We start from the raw sequence: 22,210 nt of genomic DNA on the forward strand, positions 1-22,210 counted from the left end.
ACTGTCCTTGAGACAGTGTGGATAGAAAGAAACTCAACGCCTGAATGTCTGGGATTTCCCACATTATATAGTAATGCTGACACTTAGAGGACAAGTGGTATCAGGTTCAATCTTCTTTCTTCCCCAGAATTTTCCTACTTTATTTGGTTTAAATATTTCTTTACCTAAGATGATCAAGAGGGTACAAAAATAGCTAGCAAGAAACTCCACTGTTTCATTTTAGGTTTCAATTCAAAGGGGAAATTTTTTAAACAGACAGAGATAAAAATATGCTGACAATGTAAAAAAGCCAAGTCGAACACTCATCAGATGAGAAAACTTTTGCGACTAGCAGTAGAACCAGATGAGTTTTAGAGAAAGTTTCTAAAAATAATAGAAGAGGGCCAAAAGTGAAAAATAACATGATCAGCACTCCTGCCTCTTTACATTTTTGTAAAAAGTATCCACAAGAATCATAGAATCATAGAGCCATAGAGTTGGAAGGGGCCTACAAGACCATCGAATCCAAACCCCTGCTCAATGCAGGAAGCCCGATTCCCAGGTGGTCTCCCATACAAGTGCCTAAACAGGGTCACAACCACAGCACTGGGGACGTTGTCTTCTGGATTAAATTCCCCCAAGAAATCTGAGCATCAGAATTTTATGTTCAAGTTCAACTGCATTTTAAAAAATAATAATCCAGGATTATACCAGGATGTTGCCTAGAAGCTCATGCTACTACTTATAATTTATATAGCTCCCACTGATACTCAAAGTACCTAAAATATAACATAATGAAGCACAACTTTAGAAGGATCAATGAACCTTACATAAAAATATAACAAGGTAAGATACTATAATACATCCTAAAAATCAATTTAGAAAGTTTTAAAGAGAAAAAGGCAACAGACAATAGCTTGCTTTAAAGGAAATCGGAGAACTGAGATGTCTTCAGATGCTATTTGAAGGGGAGGAAGTACCAAGCCCTTGCCAGGGCACAGTCCTGAATCTGTATTAACTCAAGGCATGATAATAATGTACTCCTGCAAAACAGCAAGTGGTGTGCAAGCACAAACGACAACCAGAATGAGGACCAGAACATCTCTCAACCAATAGCGAGGGCCTGCCTTAAAAACCAGTGGCACAATCTTACACTTAATCCAGCACTCTCCAAGCAACCACTGACAAGGAAGCAGGCTGGGTGTAATATAATCATGATTGCCTAGACCAGTAAGGAAAAAGTGGGAATTCTGATATGTCATCTTAACAATTCAAAGAGCATCCAACTCTAAATAAAACACATCCTCAGCATGTTCTGGAACAGTGTTTAGGTCATGAACACTTTCCTTGATCTTTCTGGGAACAGAGATGCAAATTAAAGGCAAAATTAAGTATATGTTTAAAATCTCTCCCAGTGAAACCAGTGCAATTTGACACTGTTTTAACTTTAGCTAGACTGAGCCCTCAGTGATTAAGGCTGCAATCCTACACAGATTAACATCAGAATTTACATCTGGGTAAATGTGCACTGGAATGGGCTGCAAGAATCTGAACAACAACTTGCTTAAGCTCTCAGATTTAAGCCCATGGATGGTAGCTTTCACACTTTACAGAAATATTAGGTACACACTTGTACACCCATCTGTACTACGGTATTCCTTGTAGCATGAAAGATCGTTGGATAAAAAGGCATTTGGTTCTGTACTATGAGAAATGGCCCTTGAGTGATACCTCTTTAGCCTGACACTCCACCTAAAAGCAACACGCTATTGTACAAAATGCTTTCGATAGGGGTCGGGGTCATACCTTCTCTTCTCCTGGCAAGCTGTCTTCCTCATCTGCCTCTCCACAGTTTTTTTCATTGTGCTCCAGTGCATCCAGGAGGCCAGCAGGCTGCCTTCTTGAGGAGGTTGGACCCTGATCATACTCTACACACAGGCTGGCCACTCCATTATCTGACACAAGATACACAGCCTGTAAGGAGTTATATTCTGACTGCCCTAACTAATCTCCCTCTGCTCAGGACTAGTTAAGACTACAGGAGGAGGAGTATGTCCAATTTAGTTTTATAAGAATATCTTTGAAGAATCTTAAAGTTAATATACCTTTCTGCCCCGGGACATAAAGCATCCTCTGTTTAAAAGCATGACCAATAGAAGCATATTTTCTAACACAATATATTTTGGACAACTGGGTCACAAGTCAAGTCTGAAGTGTAAAGAGTGGTGTCTCACCCTACCAAACAGTGAATATATGGTGTCCTTCCTTCTAGCCCACTGAGCTGGGACCCCTGGCAAGAGGCAAGAGTGTGTCTGACTTTTGCATTGTGGCCAAGCCCACAGATGCTCCTACTCACTAATGTGAGCAGGAGTCTCTGCTCACATTAGTGATGTGCCTCTAATGTTCGCTCTCTGCATTACCAGTGGTGCATCTGAGTCAAGCACCTGGCTACTTACAAAATCACCTTCCTGGAAGCTTTTAAAAGAAGAAGCTAATAAGCACCTGGCAGAGAGTTCACAGAGAACTCTCTCAGGTCAAGCATGCTGGATGCAGAGGGTGGTCTAAACTAGGCAAGTATTCTGCTGCCTCAATTACAGCTGGCTTCATGCTGAAGCTTACAGAAAAGCACGGAAACCACCTTTCAGTGTGACACACATGACTGCTGGTTCAATCTGGCTTCTTCCTTTAAGGAAATCACATTGGGCAGGAGTGAAAAACTAGGTTTAAGCTCAAATGCTTTCACAGTAAGCAATCTGTCATTTCAAATTCCTTCTTAAGTATAAGCAAACATACCTGGTGTCATATGCACTATATTTACTGCACACAGTGGGGTTTTGCAACACTGCAGTGTCTGTATAACAGAGGGAAGGCAGTTTACTCTTGAAACTCAGTGCCTTGTTTATGTGTTCATTTTAAAAATTTATACACCTTCTTTCATCAATAAAGGCTCCCAGGGCGGTGTACATAATGTTTTAAAAAACAAATACCTTATAATAAAAATAAAATTATAAAGTAAGAGGCATGAAACTATTCAACCAGCAAACAAACGAACCAATCAACACATGTAAAAAAAGCTGACATTTTAAAATGTCTGGTAAAAAGGAATGTTTGATTTAGTGCCAAAAAGAAAGCAAGGTCAGCGCCAATCATATTTCTTTCAGCAAGGCATTCGAAGGTGGCTCCATTTTGGATTCTATACAGAAATTATGCCAACACATATTTGTGTGTGTTGGGAAAAGGCACCTACTTACCCATCCTCTTCCTTTTCAAACTAGGAACATGGTCATCTAAACTGCTGGCTTTTCTCATAGAAAGGAACCCCTTCTCTGAAGCAGAAGATGAAGAGTCTTCTTTCTCTCCAGTGGTGGTGCAAGAGGGAACATGAGGTGGTGGAGCAGGCAGCTACACACAGATTGGAGGCATTAGAGAAATCCAAAACATTTCACTTCATGCGCTGTCTCTCAAAGAAAAAAAGCGAAAGAAAATCTTCCCACCCAAACCCAGCATGATGGCAATCAGTTATAGCAATGCCAGAATCCTTGAATACCTCTCTTCTGCTCTGTTATTGGTGCACAGAGTTCCTGAATGAGAAAATGACACTTGACTATCTGGTACTGAATTTCAGAAATAAGGATGGCTTTGCTGAATCAAATCAAAGTTGCATCCACTCCAACATTCTGTTGCCAACAATGACCAGCTGAATGCTTCTGGAAAGCTGCAGGAAGAATGAAGTGGTGAAAGCCATCACTTGGAGAGCCTCTGTGACACAAAGTAGACTGGAGGTGATGCTGTCATCGTATTGATATGGCGGTTTAGCCCCATGCTCCCCAGGGAGCCTAAACAGGAGACTTTCCATGAACTCTGGAGCTAAAAATCACTCAACCTTAAAAAGCCCAGAAACTAAAGAAGGTGAAGGCCCAAGGTAAGAATGGTCTGCTACTACCAGACGCTTGAAAATGCAAATAAATGAGGTCTCTCAACAACCAAATGAGATTGCAAATACAGCATGTGCAGCTATGGACGTAGATCTCGCACAGAAAAAAACAATAAGTTAATACAATCTAATATAGAATTGCAGGAAAAAATGAAGTCATTTGAAAATCATAGCAGATCCCAAATCTGAGATTTTGAGGGATCCGGAATCTGTGGAAAGTGGAGATATGATCAGATTCTTGACAACTTGGCTAGCAGATCTTTTTCCCAAAGTAAACAAAGAAAGGAAGGATATAGCACAGGCTCACAGAGCTCTACAAGCTGAACCTGCAAAGGCAGCGCACCCGAGGGATATCAATGCACGCTTCACCAATGAGGCAGTAAAAGAAACCATATCGGCAGGATCCAGATTGGGCATGCAACTTCAGTATGAAAATGACCCAGTCCAAGTGTTTCAAGACTTGAGCCGTGATACTCTTTGAAGACGAAAGGCCTTTAAAGACTGAAAAATGTAGATCTGTGGGCATAAACTACAGATGGGGACACCCAGTTAAGCTCATCATTAAAATGGATGACAAGCCACAATTATTTCTTCGCACCAGGAGGCCAGGCAATTCCTTACGCACATGAATCTGAACCCAGGAGAGGAAGGGGGAGGAAATTCCAGAGCAGGGGAAGAGGAGGAGCTCAACAGAGAAGAAACCAATGACAAAGACCTTGATTGGTAACTGAAGACAGGAACTCAACGAAAACCAAATTCAAGAAGAATTAAGGAGGGAATCTCTAATCCTAATCAATCCTCTAAATTCTACGAAGGGTGACATCAAATGTCTTTCCAGGTTTTTTTTTGTTTTTTTTTACTAAGCGTTTTATGGCTCTCAAATACTTATCAGTTGTGTTATGTTTTAGCTTAAATACATGAATATTTGCATGGGGGGCGGGGAAACGACCATTATTTCGCCTCCTAATATTCTTGGTTTAGCTTTACCCTCGTCTAGGGTTCCAGATCTGGAGATGGGCATCCATCTTAGGATGATGCCAGGTTTAGCTATGTTCATTTCACTGGTGTGGTATTTCACGAGAGAGTTGTAATTTTTTCTTGTCAGTTTCAGTACACCAAGCAAGCATTGGAATGACCTTAATGTAAGCAAGCAAGCAAGCAAGCAAATAAATCCCCCCCCCCCCCAAGATGTATTTCAGAAACTGGATGGTTTTAAGGAAGGAAAAGTAATTCTACGGAGAGATTTAAATATGAGTATTGACAGGAGGATGGATACACATTCCACCAAAGGGTTCCCCCCAAATACACCAGATTCGAATCTCTCAAAATTTTTATTAGAACATGATTTAGTTGACACATGGCAAGTAATGCATGCCATGGAAAAAGACGTTATATTTTATTCAGCCAGGCATGAGCCAGGCACAATATGATTACATATTAATTTCCTCTGAGTGACAATAGTGCTGAAAACAGCTAACACTGGGTCAATCATAGTATCTAATCATGCCCCAGCGTCAGTTACTCTTTCCTTAGTGTACTCAACATAAACTGTTTTCCTGGAAACTGCATCCCACCCTATTGTTGCATCAGGAATCTAGGGATAAAGAAGAGAACTAGATAACTCCTACAAATATAATAATACTCCCAGTATAGAATCGCACATATTATGGGACTTCATGAAGGGAGTCATGAGGGGACATTGTATAAAAGGATTTAGTCAAAGCAAAAAAAGGAATAATAAACTAAAAAATCAACAACTCTCAGAAATCCAAACTTAGAAGAAAAACAAAAAAACTTAGGAAGTAAAGTTACTTTGAACAAATTAGAACAGAGGCAAACTGAACTAAAAGCAGTAGAAACGAATAAAACTACAATCATCCTACAGTATATCAAGCAAAAATACTATGAATTGGGAGAAAGAAATTCCAAACTCCTAGCAAACAGAATTTTAAAAATACATGCAAAAATGGTCTTGAAACAGACAATGGGGGAAAAGTATACAATCTTAAAGCAATAAATAACCAATCTGCAAGATTTTTTAAGAAGCTATACACATCTGATTCACCCAGCTTTTCACAGATAACATCCTGTCTGGAGAAAGCAAATCTAATCAAATTAAGCCCAGATCATCACACTTACTAAAATAGGATATAACTGTAGAAGAGATCAAAAAAGCAATTCATAAAACACACACACAGCCCCAGGTACAGATGGCTTTATAGCAAACTTCTACAAAGCATAGGAAGAATTGACTTACTTCGTTTAATGATATGGAAGGTAACCCAAAGTCACAAACCTGGCAAAACTCTAGAATAATACTTATCCCCAAACCCGGAAAGAATATAGAGGAACTTGATTTTTATAGACCTCTACACTTCTAAATCAAGATTATAAACTATTTACTAGTACCTTAGCTGAAAGGTGGAATGAAATAGCACCGTAGTATATCAAAAGTGATCAGTTTGGTTTTATTAAAATAGATCTCTTTCAGGCCCAATCTGCAGGCTACTCAATGTAGTATACCACTGCTCCAAAAAATGAAACATGCCTCACGTGATTGCTTCCCTGGATGCTACTAAAGCATTTGACAAGTTGGAACAGGGCTACATCATAGGATTCACTCAATTTTCAGGGTTTGGAGAGAAATTTATCAGATATCTCAGCAAGGTCTATCACCATAATATAGCAGTGATCCAAAGTGATGGTATAGACTCTGAAAGAATACTAATCAATTGGGGAACCTGACAAATGGATGCCTGATGTCACCACTCCTGTTTGCATTCTCAGCTGAGCCCCTAGCAAATATGATCAGGGATGATCCAAACGTAAAGGGAATAACAATTAATGGCCAATTAAATAAAATAATTTATTATAAATAATAGTGGCAAAAAGTGCTTATTTGCTTTATTCATGATGAAAAAACCCTTGACTTAATAATCATGCCCTACACCAAGGGACATCAGCAGGGGGGCTGGGCATACCCAACTTAAGCTCATACTTTGAAGCATTTCATATCAAGCAAATGCTGCGTATTATCTCTAATGAAGCAACAAAAATTGGGATTAGTATGGAAGTTCCTCTGAATAAGAAAGAGGAATTAAGAAACATACTGTTCCATAAAATAGGGAAGATTAATATATCTTTACCTCCGGGTAATCCCCTTGACTGCTACATTGGAGGCATGGGAAAAAACGAGGTTTTAAATTAATACCATATCCTTCACCCTTGATGCCTTTCCTGAGTCATCCCTTATTTTTTAATGCTGATAAATTTGCAAAGTTTCGGGACTGGGAGACACAGGGCTTGTGCACAGGGAAAGATCTGTTCAATGATCTAGAACCAAAAGGTGGACCTCAGTTAAAAGAAAGATAATGGGAAATTAAATTCAACTGGTTCCAACTGCCCCAATTACACATTTTACCTCAATTCCTGAAGTGGAAATACAGGAGGTACGACCTCTAACCAAGTTTGAACTCCTACTGACAGAAATTCATCCCAGCTCAAAAGGTCTGGTCTCGTAAATATACAAAATGCTTACAGACATATCGGAGACACTAACGGTGTAAGGCAGCTATGGGAAAAAGATTAAAGTATCACCACTGAAGAAGCTCTGTGGAATGCACTGTGGGCTCTATCTCCGCACAAATCAATTTCATCTAAGCTGAGGGAAAATGCAATTAAAACAATATAGAGATGGCATCTCAAACCTGAAAAAAATCAGCTCTGTTTACAAGGAGAGCAACCCCCGATGCTGGAGTACTCGTGCTGGGATTGCAAAGTCATAGAGGGATTCTGGGTAGAGATATTTCATTTGGCAAAAAACGTTACAGATCAGGACATATGTAAAACAGAGGAACTGGGACTACTGTCCCTCTTTGTGGGAGACAGCAAGCATCGGCTGCTACCAACACTTTTCTGGATTGCAGCAAGAATGGAAATTGCATCAGTCTGGAAATCTACAAGTGGGCCGTCAATTGAAACCTGGGAAAGGAGACGTTGAGATATTGCCTTACTAGAAAAATTAACCAAAAATTAACCTAAGGGCCATGCACAATAATGCAACTGACAAATAATTTTACACATGCTGGCAACCCTAGGATTTCTTTAGCCAACCAGAGCGATTGGGGGTTGACACCGCCACAATCACATGTAACCATCCGGAAAGACCTAATTAACACTCCCCAGCTAAATCTAGATCAGTAGACCCTCAAAAGGAAGTTTAGCCCTACACTTTTATATATGTCTGTACTGCTATATGCAGGTCATTGTCGACAGGTTATTTCATGCTTGATGTCAGTTGTATTTTCATGTTGTATTGTTAGTTGATGATATAATTAAAAAAGAAAGAAAGAGCGTAGATCATGTGACACTAAGGGCACAATCCTATGCATGTTTAACCAGGAAAAAGTTCTACAGCTACCAGCATTCCCTAGTCAGCATGGTTGGCTGAGGAATCCTGGGAGTTGCAGGACTTTTTCTGGTTAAACATGCATAGGGTTGCACTCTAAATGGATAAACACTCTGACAGTATAGAGGCCGATTCGTAGGTTAACTGAACATACCACTCTATGGGTACTTTGGGGTGTGAAACTGGAATACAGAGTCATTAAGAGGGGTGTTCTCAGCAGATCTGGTTCAAAGTCCAAAAAGTCACATGTATGAGCTCAGGCCCTTTTCTGCACCTAACAGAGGAGCATAGGAAGCTGCCTTATACCGAGTTGGACCCCCGGCCCATTTAGCCCAGTATAGTCAACGCTGACTGGCAGCAGTGGCTCTCCAGGGTTTCAGACATGATTCTTATTCTAGCTCTACATGGAGCTGACAGGAATTGAACCCGGGACCTTCTGCATGCAAAGCAGGTGCTCTGCCACTGAGCTATGGCCCCTCTCCCAAATGCATGCATCATCTGATTTCGAGACTTCCAAAGGTTAAACTCATTCAAGATAAAACTCAAGGGATGGAAACTTACTTTTGTTAAAAATTGAACAACTGTCCATGTTACTAAACTAAGAGCAGCTGCTACCACCAAAGAGTCGAAGGATCCAATTATGCATCTGAAATGATAGGCGTAACGCTATCCTCAGATACCTTGGAGACTAGGAGTTTTCACCGTTAGTTGCTTGGTACCTACACTTTTTTGTGCAATACGGAAGAAATGAGACACCTCTCTGACTGCATGCCCAAAATTTTCATAAATCTTGATGTAAGGACGGACCCAGGAAGGCAACTGAGCTCTTGCATCTGTATTCATGAACCTGTTGGGAATTGAACAGGAACACCAATCAGCTCTGTCAAAAATAGTATTTCTAGGCCATGCTTGGAAATGTTTGCAACATAATCCCACCAAAGGCAGCCTAGAAGGAAGGTGATATTACATATCTAAGAGTTCAGTAATATGCAATTGCCATTGATAAAAGAAAAGACCTCTAGGTATGGCACCCAGAATAATTTCATCCTCATTATGAAAATCATCAAAGATGATAAGCAGTATCCTTATGATTACATTTGCCCGATTGTTCTTCCTTGTTGCAAGAGCTGCAATGATAATCCAGCAGCAGAAGCTGCAAGGATTTCTAGGACTGCAAGGGCTGGATAGAGGAGTTGCCTGAAGTGCTGGCCAGAAAATCACAAAAGAATTGCTCCAAGGCTCCTGTTAGAAATGCACATTATTGTTATCAGTGGGAGAGAAAGAAAGCCAGGCAGCCCTCCATAGTGTCTACATCCAGATCCACTTGAGCTCTCCCTTTGCAACTCCTACTTAAGAGTAAAAGACTTTATTAACTTAACAATAAGGTTCACGAAATCTGTTTTTTTTAGTTTGTGCCTTGGTGATGACAAGAATATGGATGTCCCATAGGCCAGCCTTCCCCCACCTAGTGTCCTCTAGATGTTTTGGACTTCACCTCCCAGCCAACATGGCCAATGGTCAGGAATCCTGGGAGATGAGGTCAAAATCATCTGGAGGGCACCAGCTTGGGGAAAGCTACCCCAGACTATACCATACTCAGATGTCTTTTCTTAGGAAGAGCAAACCAGTTGCATATTAACTGGTCCCAGTATTGGGAAAAAGGCGGGATATAAATAAATATAATAATAATATTATGTTGCTATAAAACAGATGGGCCATTATATGAGGTAGATATTAGCTTCCCTGGTTATGAATTCTTGGTTTTAAGTCAGGAGTGCACAAACGTTTCAGACCCATGTAGAAGGAGGGGAGGGGCGTGCGCACAAAGAACTCCACTGAAGCAAGAAAATAGGTCACCTGTGGTCACAGAGGAAGATGGCACCATAATCTTCTCGATGCCGGATGACTCTGCCAATGGCCTGGTTTACTGCACGAGATGCCTGCTGCTTGTACCAGCTGTTGCCAGATAAATACTAAATGGGGGCAGGGAGAGCATCATTTTGTTAGTTTGATGTGTTCTCTCTTTTATTGCTGGGAGTTATTTCCCTCCTCCCTTTTTTAAACACTAAAAACCAAATCAATACCATCCTTTGAGAAGGAGACGCCTTGCAAACAGACCTGCAAACAATGTCCACTTCCCTATCCCTTCCCCACAGCACTCTTTCTCCAGGCAGGAAGAGCATCACAGAACTTCCACAGCTGCACCACTTCTACTCTTGAAATTAGGAGATGTAGCCAGGATAGCCTACAAAAGAACTCTGCCACAGGACTGCAACTGCAACTTACCCCAGCCATAGTGGGCTAAGAGAGGCAGTGTGCACAGCCAGAACAGTGCTATCCTGATTCTACCCAAGGCTCAGGTCACAGAGTCCTCTCCGGACACAAAAGAGAACAGGCCCATGCAATATCAGTCCCTGTTAACAGGTAGGCAGCATGAAGCCTCTAGATTGGCCAGGCTGCGTATAAAAACCAGGAGCCCAGGCTTCTACCTTTACCTCGTCAACAGGGCGGTACATTCTGTTTGCTGTACTTCCAAATCCAGCCTGAGATGTAGAACACATTCACTAGGCCTTGGATTCTAATATCACCATCCAAGGCCTGGGTAACTCCCAATCAAACTCAGAGAAGCACACAGGTGCTCATGAGTTAATCTCACTGTGTCTTGTGCCTCAATACACTTGCACCATTCGGTCTAGACAGAGATTCCTTCTAAACAGAACCTTCTAGAAAAATATGCACAAAGACACAGAGTAGGTAAGGACACGCTTAGATCGGTCCCTGCCAACTAATAATTCTAATTAGATTTTAATGGAGCCAGATAGCATTTATAGTAGCTAGCAGGGAATCTCAGCACAAATAACCCTGCCAATTTTGGAAGGTTTCAACAGCACTGCCTGCAGCCCAGGGAATTAGGGCAGAAATTCATAGAAAAAGCTGTAAGGCAAGAAGAATGACATATCCAAATTATCAACAATGTCTCCCCCCTTACCTGCCCACCCGCATATTTTGATCTCATCTCATCCAAGAACTGCATCTTTAAAATGATCCTGGGGTCCATGCGAGGGGGGAAAGGAAGGCCTGTGATGATAACACCTCGTCCGTTTCTATCAGCAAAGTCCAAACCTTCACTGGCCTGAAGACAAACAATGTTTCACCAACATGGGTTACTAAAAGGGACAAATTCCTGCAAGGTTCAAGGCACAGTTTCTCTTTCATCTCCACAGAGAAACCTGTCACATGTGTCCTATATTGGCTTTTTCTTTGAAGATTGGTGGAGTGGCAGCTGCCACTTGAAAGACATTGAGTAACTCAATGCAATACACACACACACACACTTCTATCTGAAAAATGGGACCTCCAGAGCAGCTATGAGTAACAGAATAAGCAACTACAGTAAAACAATCTAAGTCCAATTAAAAACCATCAAACAATACAAGTGGTAGCAAAGAAATCCAACAGCAACAAAAGAATCTAATGGACCCAAACCAAACCATGTGCGGTTCTGGCAGAGACTTTCGAAAACTGGGCTAGTACACATGGGAAGACATCTGTGTGAAGTGAGATGAGGCTTTATGGAACTCACTTTCCAGAGAAGTTTACATTGTACCACCTTTGTTTTATTTTTGGCACCAAAGGTAAACTTTTCTATTTGCCTAAGCCTTCTTGTGCTACGTTTATTTCATTCTGGATTTTAACTGTCTGCTGTAATGTGTTGTTGTTTGGCTTATTTGTATTTTTGTTTTATTTTGCAGGTGAGCTCCATGGTTGAAGAGTGGATAATAAATATTTTGGAAAACACCAATATTGTGAATGACTGACTGACTGAATAAGAGGTTTGCAAAAATTAGTTCCCCTCTGTGTGGAGAATCATCACTGGAAAGCAGCTGTCATCACTGGAAAGCAACTGTTCTGGATGGGGTCGCACTCCCGCTGAAGGAGCAGGTTCATAGCTTGGGGGTCCTCCTGGAGTCATCTTTGTCACTTCAGGCTCAAGCAGCCTCAGTGGCACCGAGTGCCTTCTACCAACTTCAGTTGGTGGCCCAGCTACGTGCTTATCTGGACAGGGATAACCTGGCTTCAGTTGTCTATGCTCTGGTAGTCTCCAAGTTAAGACTGCTGCAATGCGCTCTACATGGGACTGCCTTTGAAGATGGTTCAAAAGCTGCTGCTTGTGCAAAATGTGGCAGCCGGACTGATAACGGGAACCAGAAGGTCTGATCATGTAAGACCTATTCTGGCCTACCTGCACTGGCTGCCTATATGCTTCTGAGCCCAATTCAAAGTGCTGGTTTGGACCTATAAAGCCCTACATGGCTTGGGACCAAGTACCTGACAGAACACCTCTCCCAGCATGAACCCACCTGTACACTATGCTCTGCATCTAAGGCAGAGCCTCCTCCGAGGGAGGCTTGAAGGGTGGCAACAAGGGAGAGGGCCATTTCGATGGTGGCTCCACATTTATGGAATAATCTCCTTGACGAGGCCCGCCTGACGCCAATATTGTCATCTTTTTGGCACCAGGTTAAAACTGCTGTCTTTTCTCAGGCATTTGGCAGCGTACAATGAGTCTCTTGATTGTCTCTGGCTGATTGTTTTAAATGATTTTAGATATATGCTGTTGTGTGTGTTATTTGTTTTATGTCATTATGTGAATGGTTTTTATATTTTAATATAATGTTATTTTAATGGTTTTTAATTCTTGTGAACTGCCCAGAGAGCTTCAGCTATGGTGAGGTGTAGAAATTTAATGAATGAATGACTAAACAGTCTGGATACAGACTACACAAAGGACAGGTTGCAATTGAAATACAGCCCTGCTGGATCATATCAAAGGTGCATCTAGTCCAGCATCCTGCTTCTCACAGTGGCCAACCAAATGCCTATGGGAAACATTCATGAAGCCAACTATATTAAGTATACTAGGAACATGCTGATAACATCTCAACATTTCAGTGAAAAGTTACGGTATGCAGTGGTTTTCACACTGTTCCAGGAAACCCAAAAGTTCTCTAGAAGCTTATCACAGCTTCCTCAGTAGAAAGATAAGCAATGGCAGGCAAGGTATTCTCGAAGAAGCTGGCACACTGCTATCAATCTTTCCATGGGGATACACTCTCAGTTCATGCAGGACAACTGAACAGGCCAGGGCTCCAGATGAAATGCAAACTAGAACATGCCACAAAGTCTCCTACAACACAAAAAAGTCTCACATTTGGGGATTTCTTTTGACAATTTGAGCATACCAATTCCTCTAAAAGTAGAAACTTTGTTAGGGATAAGGTTGTGAAGGACAAGGATAGATAGAATGAAATGCCACGTGCTGAGATTTGGCCTTGCGAATTTGAGTTTCTGCATTTTGCTGATGAAGTCAGTAAAGGAGCTAGTAAGGTCTGGCGACATCTACAGCTTAGGCTGATATACCAACGACACCCTCATCTGGACAGAGATAGCCTAGCTACAGTTATCCATGCTCTGATAACCTCTCGTCTGGATTACTGCAATGCGTTATACGTGGGGCTGCCTTTGAAATGGTCCGGAAACTTCAGCTGCTCCAAAACAGGACAGCGAGAGTGTTTAATGAGGGCTGGCCGACGAGATCACATTATTTATTTATTTACAATATTTGTATACCGCTCCATATCTAAAATAGGTTTTGGAGCAGTGAACACAAAAGATAAAGCACTAAAAGAATAAAAAAGATTAAAACCCCATATTTAAGCTTTTTAAAAAACAGAATGCCAATAGAAACCGTGGCCGGTCAATTAAGGAATGCCTCCTGGAACAGTGCTGTTTTCAGGAGGTGCCGGAAACAGCAGTGTTGGTGCCTGCCTGACCTCCAGGGGCAGGGAGTTCCAAAGAAAGGGGGCGGCTACTATGAAGGCTCTTCTCCTGGTGGACTCTAATCGGGCCACAGGTCTCATGTGGAACCACCAGGAGCATGCCGACTGATGACACAGGAACATAGGCAGCTGCCTTATACTGAGTCAGACCATTGGGCCATCTAGCCCAGCGTTGTCGACCCTGACTGGCAGTGGCTCTTGAGGATTTCAGGCAGGAATCCTACCTTACTTGGAGGAGCTGGGGATCGAACCTGAGACCTTCCACATGCAAAGCATGTGCTCTGTCACATGGAGCTATGGCCCCTCCTGATCAGACAAGATAGTAAGGGAGAAGGCACTGTCTCAGGTATCCTGGTCCCAAGTTGTTTAGGGCTTTGGACACTAGTACTAAAAACGTAAACCTGGCCCGGTAGCAAATAGGCAGCCAGTGCAATTCCCTCAGCAGAGGAGTTGCTTGGTGAAAAGGGGCAGCTCCCGAGAACAGCCAAGCTGCTGTGTTCTGCACTAGCTCCAGCTTCCAGACCAGCCTTAAGGGCAGCCCCACATAGAACGCATTGCAGTAATCCAATCTTGAGGTTACTAGTATCTGTACCACTGTGGCCAAGCTACCCCTGTCCAGGAGAGGCTGTAGCTGGCAAACCAGCTGAACCTGGTAAAAGGCACACTGAGCCTCCACTTGAGCCTCCAGCGACAGTGATGGATCTAGGAGTATCCCTAAACTATGGACCTGATCTTTCAGAGGGAGTGCAACCTTATCCAGAACAGGCAATGAGCCTGTCTGCATAGGGGAGACAGCTACAACGCAGGTGGAGGAAAACTCATGCTGAATCTGACCGAACACAGGTAAGAGCCCACTATCAAGCCTACTCTGTGGCGGTGAGGGTGGCAAAGAGACAGTTCTTTTCCACCAGCATTGCATCTTCTCAGTGTCGTCCAGCGGAGCTTTTCCGAGTGGTTCGCAGCCTGTTACATTCTGGGCGAGGGAGAGAGACGGTGGAACCCTCGGTAGCACGCTGTGACAAGTTTGCAAGGCACTTTGAGGATAAAGTTGCTCAGATTCGTCATGAATTGGACACCACCATTAATGCAGTTCCATTGGTAGAGGCGTTCAGAGCACCGTCTGGTCCAGTTTTATTGGATGAGTTTCAGTTACTGAGGCCTGAGGATGCGGACAAGGTGCTTGGCCAAGTCCGATCGACCACTTGTGTGCTTGACCCTTGCCCTTCATGGCTTATTAAATCAAACAAGGAGGGGTTGTCCGGCTGGGTCCAGGAGGTTGTAAATTCCTCCTTGAGAGAGGGAGTGGTGCCTGCCGCTTTTAAAGAGGCAGTAATTAGACCACTCCTGAAAAAGCCTAACCTGGACCCAGAGGATGTTAACAATTATAGGCCAGTGGCCAACATCCCCTTCCTGGGCAAGGCGCTTGAGCGGGTGGTTGTAGGACAGCTCCAGGCACTGTTGAATGAAACGGATTATCTAGATCCATTTCAATCAGGCTTCAGGCCTGGTTTTGGAACGGAAACTGCCTTGGTCGCCCTGTGGGATGACCTCTGCCGGGAGAGGGACAGGGGGAGTGCGACCCTGTTCATTCTCCTGGACCTCTCAGCAGCTTTTGATACCATCGACCATGGTATCCTTCTGGATAGGTTGTCTGGGTTAGGAGTTGGAGGCACTGCACTACAGTGGTTCCGCTCCTACTTGGATGGCCGATTCCAGAAGGTGGTGCTGGGGGATTATTGCTCTGTGCCATGGCAATTGTGCCATGGGGTTCCACAGGGCTCTATTTTATCCCCCATGCTGTTTAACATCTACATGAAACTGCTGGGGGAGGTTATCCGGAGGTGTGGGCTGAGGTGCCATCAATATGCAGCTGACACCCAGCTCTACCTCTCTTTCTCATCAAAACCAGGTGAGGCAGTGGCTGTTCTGAATCAGTGCCTGGGCACGGTAATGGATGAGGGCTAATAAACTGAAACTCAATCCAGACAAGACAAAGGTGCTGTTAGTGGGTGGTTCGTCTGCCCGGCTAGGTGATATTCAACCTGCTCTGGAGGGGGTTGCACTCCCCCTAAAGGATCAGGTTCATAGTTTGGGGGTGCTCTTGGATCCAGAACTGTCACTTGAGGCACAGGTGAACTCAGTGGCACGGAGCACTTTTTATCAGCTTAGGCTGGTATACCAACTATGCCCTTATCTGGACAGAGATAGCCTAGCTACAGTTATCCATGCTCTGATAACTTCTCGTCTGGATTACTGCAATGCATTATACGTGGGGCTGCCTTTGAAAACGGTCCGGAAACTTCAGCTGGTCCAAAATAGGGCAGCAAGATTGTTAACAGGGACTGGCCTGCGAGCTCATATTACGCCAGTACTTTCCAGCTGCACTGGCTGCCAGTCCATTTCCGGGCCCGATTCAAAGTGCTGATGTTAACATTCAAAGCCCTTAACGGCTTGGGGCCAGGTTACCTGAAGGATCGCCTCCTCCCATAAGTGCCTGCCTGGACCTTAAGATCATCATCAGCGGCCCTTCTCCGTGAGCCCCTGCCAAAGGAAGTGAGGCGGGTGGCTACTAGGAGGAGGGCTTTTTCTGTTGTGGCACCCCGGCTCTGGAATGAGCTCCCTAGTGAGGTTCGCCTGGCGCCTACATTGTATTCCTTTTGGCGCCAGGTGAAGACCTTTTTATTTTCCCAGGCATTTTAGCATTTTAAATTTTTATCTTTGCTGTTTTAAATCTGTATTTTAAACTCCTGCACTGCTGCTAGGTTTTATTGTGGTTGTATTGTTATATTGTGGTTTTAATGTTCTATATATTTTAAATTGTTTTATTGTGTGTTGTTTGGTTTTAATTTTTGTGAACCACCCAGAGAGCTTCGGCTATTGGGCGGTATAGAAATGAAATGAATGAATGAATGAATGAATAAATAAATATCTCCTGGACTCGAGAACCACTCAACCACAGGGCTTCTGTCTTGCCAGGATTCAGTTTCAGTTTACTGGCCCTCATCCAGCCCATTACTGAATTCAGGCACTGGTTGAGGACCTGCACACTCTCCTGATTCAAATCTCACAGGGAAATGGAGCTGTGTGTCATCAGCGTACTGATGGCACTTGGCTCCAAATTCCCTAATGACCTCTCCCAGTGGCTTCATATAGATGTTAAATAACATTGGGGACAAGATGGTACCTTGTGGAACCCCATAGGTCAGTTGCCAAGGGGCCAAAGACTGGTCACCCAATGTTATGTACTTTCCCAGCTGCACTGGCTGCCAGGCCCTTTCCAGGCCCAGTTCCAAGTGCTGGTATTAACATTCAAAGCCCTAAATGTCTCGGGGCCAGGATATCTGAAGGACCGCCCCCTCCCATATGTACCTGCCCAGACCCTAAGATCATCTTCAGCGGTCCTTTTCCAGGAGCTCCTGACAAAAGATGTAAGGCAGGTCAGGAAAAGGGCATTTTCTGCTGTAGCACCCCGGTTGTGGAACGCACTCCCTAGAAAGGTTTGCCTGGCACCTATGTTGTATTCTTTCCAGCACCAGATGAAGATCTTTTTATTTTCCTAGGCATTTTTAGCATTCTGATGTTTAGCTCTGCTGTCTTAAATTTGCTATTGCATTTTAAATACCTACACTGCTGCTATGTTTTACTCTGGTTGTATTTTTATTCTGTAGTTTTAATCTATTATATTTTATATTGTATTTTCTGTTGTATTTTTGTGGTTTTAATTTTGTAAACTGCCCAGAGAGTTTCAGCTACTGGGCGGTACAAAAGTGAAATAAATAAATAACACCAAGCTTTTATTGTTTCCAGTTAGGCAATGGAACACTTCAGAGCCAGTGTGGTGTAATGTTTAGAATGACTGGACAGGGACATTCTTCTCACGATTTGGACTGTCATATTACAAAACTATGCGGATAACTGGATAGTGGCTAATAATATATTGGCATATGAGCAAGAAGGCTTTCAAGCTGCTAGTTCTACAGTTGATGGATCACTGCTTCATTTTATATCATCTTATATAATGTTTTAGTTGACTGGAATACTTTCTTGTCTGGACTTTTCGTGACCTCTTGTCTGTCCTGAATCCTGTAGCCTTGGAACTTTCTCTTGAACAAAGCGACGCGGCAATTTACTGGGGTCTATAAACAAGGTAAGCTTTGCCACAAGCTCTGGAAAGCTGGTCTGTGTAACCTGATCTGCTGCAATGAAGAGTTTCGCTGTCATTGGTGTTCTGTGTCCGGTTGCCAGACCGTGTCACAAAGTCAGACCTGACACTTGGAGACAGTTCCTCTTAGGATAGCCTTTGAGGAAACGAACAATCATTCTTGGAAGGGGGTTTCCTCATCCTTAGTGATGAAAAGAGGCTTTTTTCAACTATATATACAAAGTTTGGGGATGGAGATTGCTAAAAAGTTTCTGAGGCAGAAACTCACATATCCCTACAGATGGATGGAACAACTATAGCAGTTTTTAAAGTAACACCATTGTGTGAGAATTTCCCTTACATTTTTTTGTCCTACTTAAAGGATTTGCAGAAACTCAAAGACAGGCTGGCTTTAACTAAAGCTTGATGAAATCTGATGGCCTCAGTGGTGTTAGAAAGAAAATACAAGAATAGGCCACATTTTGAGAGCACCTGTCCATATGGTCTAAAAAAAGATGAAATACCTTGTATATATTGTTTATATTTAACTGTGCATGTTTAGCCTTGAGAAGAGAAGACTGAGGGGAGATATGATAGCACTCTTCAAGTACTTGAAAGGTTGTCACAGAGAAGAAGGCCAGGATCTCTTCTTGATCATCCCAGAGTGCAGGACACGGAATCATGGGCTCAAGTTACAGGAAGCCAGATTCCGGCTGAACATCAGGAAAAACTTCCTGAGTGTCAGAGCAATACGACAATGGAACCAATTACCTGGGGAGGTGGTGGGCTCTCCTACACTGGAGGCCTTCAAGACGAGGCTGGACAGCCATTTGTCAGGGATGCTCTGACTTGGATTCCTGCACTGAGCAGGGGGCTGGACTCGATGGCCTTGTAGGCCCCTTCCAACCCTACTATTCTATGATTCTATATATTTTTCTTCCAGAAGCAAGCTGTTATTTAAGCAAGGGGGGCAGAGCGTGGCAGTACATGTTTTAGTGTTTTAAGTATGGAGCTCGCAGGAAGGAACAGAGAAATGGAAGCTCCTGTACAGGGGAGAATTAGACCGAGATCAATTTCCAATTATTTCCCAGAGACAAAGAAAGTAGGAAGGATATTTATTTTAGTTATTTATGTATGAAGTTTGCAGGGAGGAGCAGAGTAATGGAAGCTCCTGTATGAGGGCAGGGTTTGGACCAAGAGTAATTTCCAGTGATTTCCCAGAGACATGAAAGGTAAGGAGAATTTTTATTTTATTTATTTAGGGAGCTTGCAGGAAGGAACAGAATAATAGAAGCTCCTGTATGGGAGAAAATTAGAGCCAGAGTAATTCTGGTAATTTCCCAGAGACAAGGAAGGTAGAAAGGATTTTAAGTGTATTTATTTATTTAAGCCAAAGAGTGGGAGAAAAGGTAAAACTAGTTCCCAGCAATACCACCTGCACTGCTGCAGTAAGTGTGTGTGATGCTTGTATGTATCTGCCCAGAGAACACGGGTTATTGGATGGATTAAAAAATCTAATAAATAAGGTACCACCAGATAATGGCAATGCCAAGCAACATATGCACCTCTGGCCCTATGACCTTCTGGAATTTATTTTTAATGTTAAACAAAGGACAGTATCCAATGGGGCACTTACGCCCCCACTAATTATTTTGTGTTCCGCCAATTCCCTTCTGCAAGCAGCACCCAGCGCTTGCGGAACAGAGATTTAACGCTTCCCAGGGTAAACTGAAACTAGCGGAAACACTCGTTTCTGGAGTGGGGCAGGTCAGCCGAGTTTGCATATGGGAGCTCCACCAATGTGCCCCGATCCACCGACGGCAGTTTCTGCTTATTTTGGGACTTCCTCTAGGAAGTGCTAAATCTCTGTTTTTTTAAATTATTATTATTAAATTTCTTAATCGCCCATCTGGCCGGGTCACACAGCCACTCTGGGCGATGTACAGCAATACAAACAGTTTTAAAACAATAAAATTCTGCATTAGAATGTCATATTTCTAAAAATACCCTAACCCACCCCAAATGCCTGCCTGAACAACCATGTTTTTAATGCATGGCGGAAGCTCATTAAAGAGGGGGCATGGCGGAGTTCCCTAGGGAGGGAGTTCCACAGAGTGGGGGCCACCACACAGAAGGCCCTCTCCCTTGTCCTCACCAGCCTAGCTGTCCTGGCTGATGGGACAGAGAGAAGGCCATCCCAGGCTGATCTTGTTAAGAGGCCTGTCTGGTGTTGCTGGAGGCGCTCCTTGAGATAGGCTGGGCCAGAACAATATAGGGGCTTAATGGTCAAAACCAACACCTTGAATTTGGCCCGGAAAACAACTGGTAAGTGCAACTCCTTCAGCACTGATGTGATCATGCTGGTGGCTGCCTTTAATCAGGCAAGCTGCTGCGTTCTGTACCAGCTGCAGCTTCTGAACTGTCTTCAAGGGTAATCCCACGTAAGCACATTACAGTAGTCTAGATGAGAGGAGACCAGGGTATGTACTACCGATGGGAGCAGATGGTCGGGAAGGTAGGGGCGCAGCCGCCATATCAGATGGAGTTGGTTCAGCGCTGTCTGACTCACAGCTGACACCTGTGCCTCCATGGACAGCTGGGAGTCTAAAATGACCCCCAGGCTGCAGATCTGGTCTTTCAAGGGTAGCCATACCCCATTCAACACCAGGTCAACATCCTCCAACCTCATCTTGTCTCCCACCAAAAGTACCTCAGACTTCTCAGGGTTCAACTTCTGCTTATTCCTCCTCATCCAGCCACTGACCGTCTCCAGCCATTTGGACAGGGATGCTACAGCCAACCTCGGTGAAGATTTGAACAAGAGGTAGAGCTGCGTGTCATCCACATACTGATGACACCGCACCCCAAACCTCCTGATGATAGCCCCCAGCGGCTTCACATAGATGTTAAATAGCACTGGGGAGAGGATGGAACCCTGTGGCACCCCACAAGTGAGTGGCCACGGGTCTGAAACCTCCTCTCCCAGTGCAACCCTCTGGTACCTGCTGGAGAGGAAGGACCGGAACCACCATAATACGTGGGTGTCTCAAAGTTGTCCAGGAGGATACCGAGGTCAACGGTATCAAAAGCCACTGAGAGGTCAAGGAGAACAAGGAAAGAGCATTCACCCCTATCCAAAGCCGGTTGCATAAGCAATGGGTCCTCTGAAGCTGCAAAGTTGGGAAGAATTCTGGCTGCTGGCCACACTTGCCACCTCAAGCAAAAGGATAGAAGGCTGCCTGGGTACTTTGAAGTACCCACCTTCTTTCACATGATCCTGCCACTGTCTTAAGATATCTCAGAGGATCTTCTGCAGATCCCACCAGCACTGGAGATAAGGCAGATGATTGGAGGGAAGCCCTTTTTAGTGGTGCCATCCAGCTTTTGGTACTGTTGTCCTAGGGAGGTCTGTCTAGCACTGAATCTGGTGCCTTTTGGGTGGAATCATAAAATAGAAGTAGGGTTGGAAGGGGCCTACAAGACCATTGAGTCCAACCCCCTGCTCAATGCAGGAATCCAAGTCAGAGCATCCCTGGCAGGTGGCTGTCCAACCTCTCTTGAACGCCTCCAGTGTGGGAGAGCCCACCACCTCCCTAGGGAATTGGTTCCATCGTCGTATTGCTCTAACAGTCAGGAAGTTCCTGATGTTCAGCTGGAATCTGGCTTCCTGTCACTTGAGCCCATGATTCCGTGTCCTGCACTCTGGGATGATGGAGAAGAGATCCTGGCCTTCCTCTCCCCTCAGTCTTCTCTTCTCAAGGCTAAGCATGCCCAGTTCTTTCAGTCTCTCTTCATAGGGCTTTGTTTCCAGTCTCCTGATCATCTTTGTTGCCCTTCTCTGAACCCTCTCCAGTTTGTCTACATCCTTCTTAAAGTGTGGTGCCCAGAACTGGACACACTACTCCAGA

The 22,210-nt window shown here is 43.7% G+C and overlaps 1 protein-coding gene across 8 annotated transcripts in view; it reads right to left on the bottom strand.

The window, feature by feature from the left end:
• Positions 1 to 22,210, bottom strand: part of RTEL1 (regulator of telomere elongation helicase 1) — a 128,800-nt gene that overhangs the window by 22,030 nt on the left and 84,560 nt on the right. For 6 of the 8 annotated variants that reach the window (XR_014790777.1, XR_014790778.1, XM_084854443.1 and 3 more), the window contains exons 23-27: positions 11,311 to 11,454; positions 10,179 to 10,294; positions 9,045 to 9,168; positions 3,231 to 3,381; positions 1,786 to 1,934 (exon numbers count right to left, since the gene is read on the bottom strand). Coding sequence is in view for 6 of the 8 variants with exons in the window: in XM_084854443.1 (XP_084710569.1) it covers positions 1,786 to 1,934; positions 3,231 to 3,381; positions 9,045 to 9,168; positions 10,179 to 10,294; positions 11,311 to 11,454 (684 nt within the window). In the remaining 2 variants the exon portion in view is untranslated. The remainder of the gene's footprint in view (positions 1 to 1,785; positions 1,935 to 3,230; positions 3,382 to 9,044; positions 9,169 to 10,178; positions 10,295 to 11,310; positions 11,455 to 22,210) is intronic. The other 2 variants (XM_084854445.1, XM_084854444.1) reach the window with 1 other exon arrangement.

This window comes from Heloderma suspectum, chromosome 4 (genome assembly GCF_057233095.1).
Source record: "Heloderma suspectum isolate Gila_16-S chromosome 4, 16-S_ref, whole genome shotgun sequence".
Lineage (NCBI taxonomy): Eukaryota > Metazoa > Chordata > Lepidosauria > Squamata > Helodermatidae > Heloderma > Heloderma suspectum.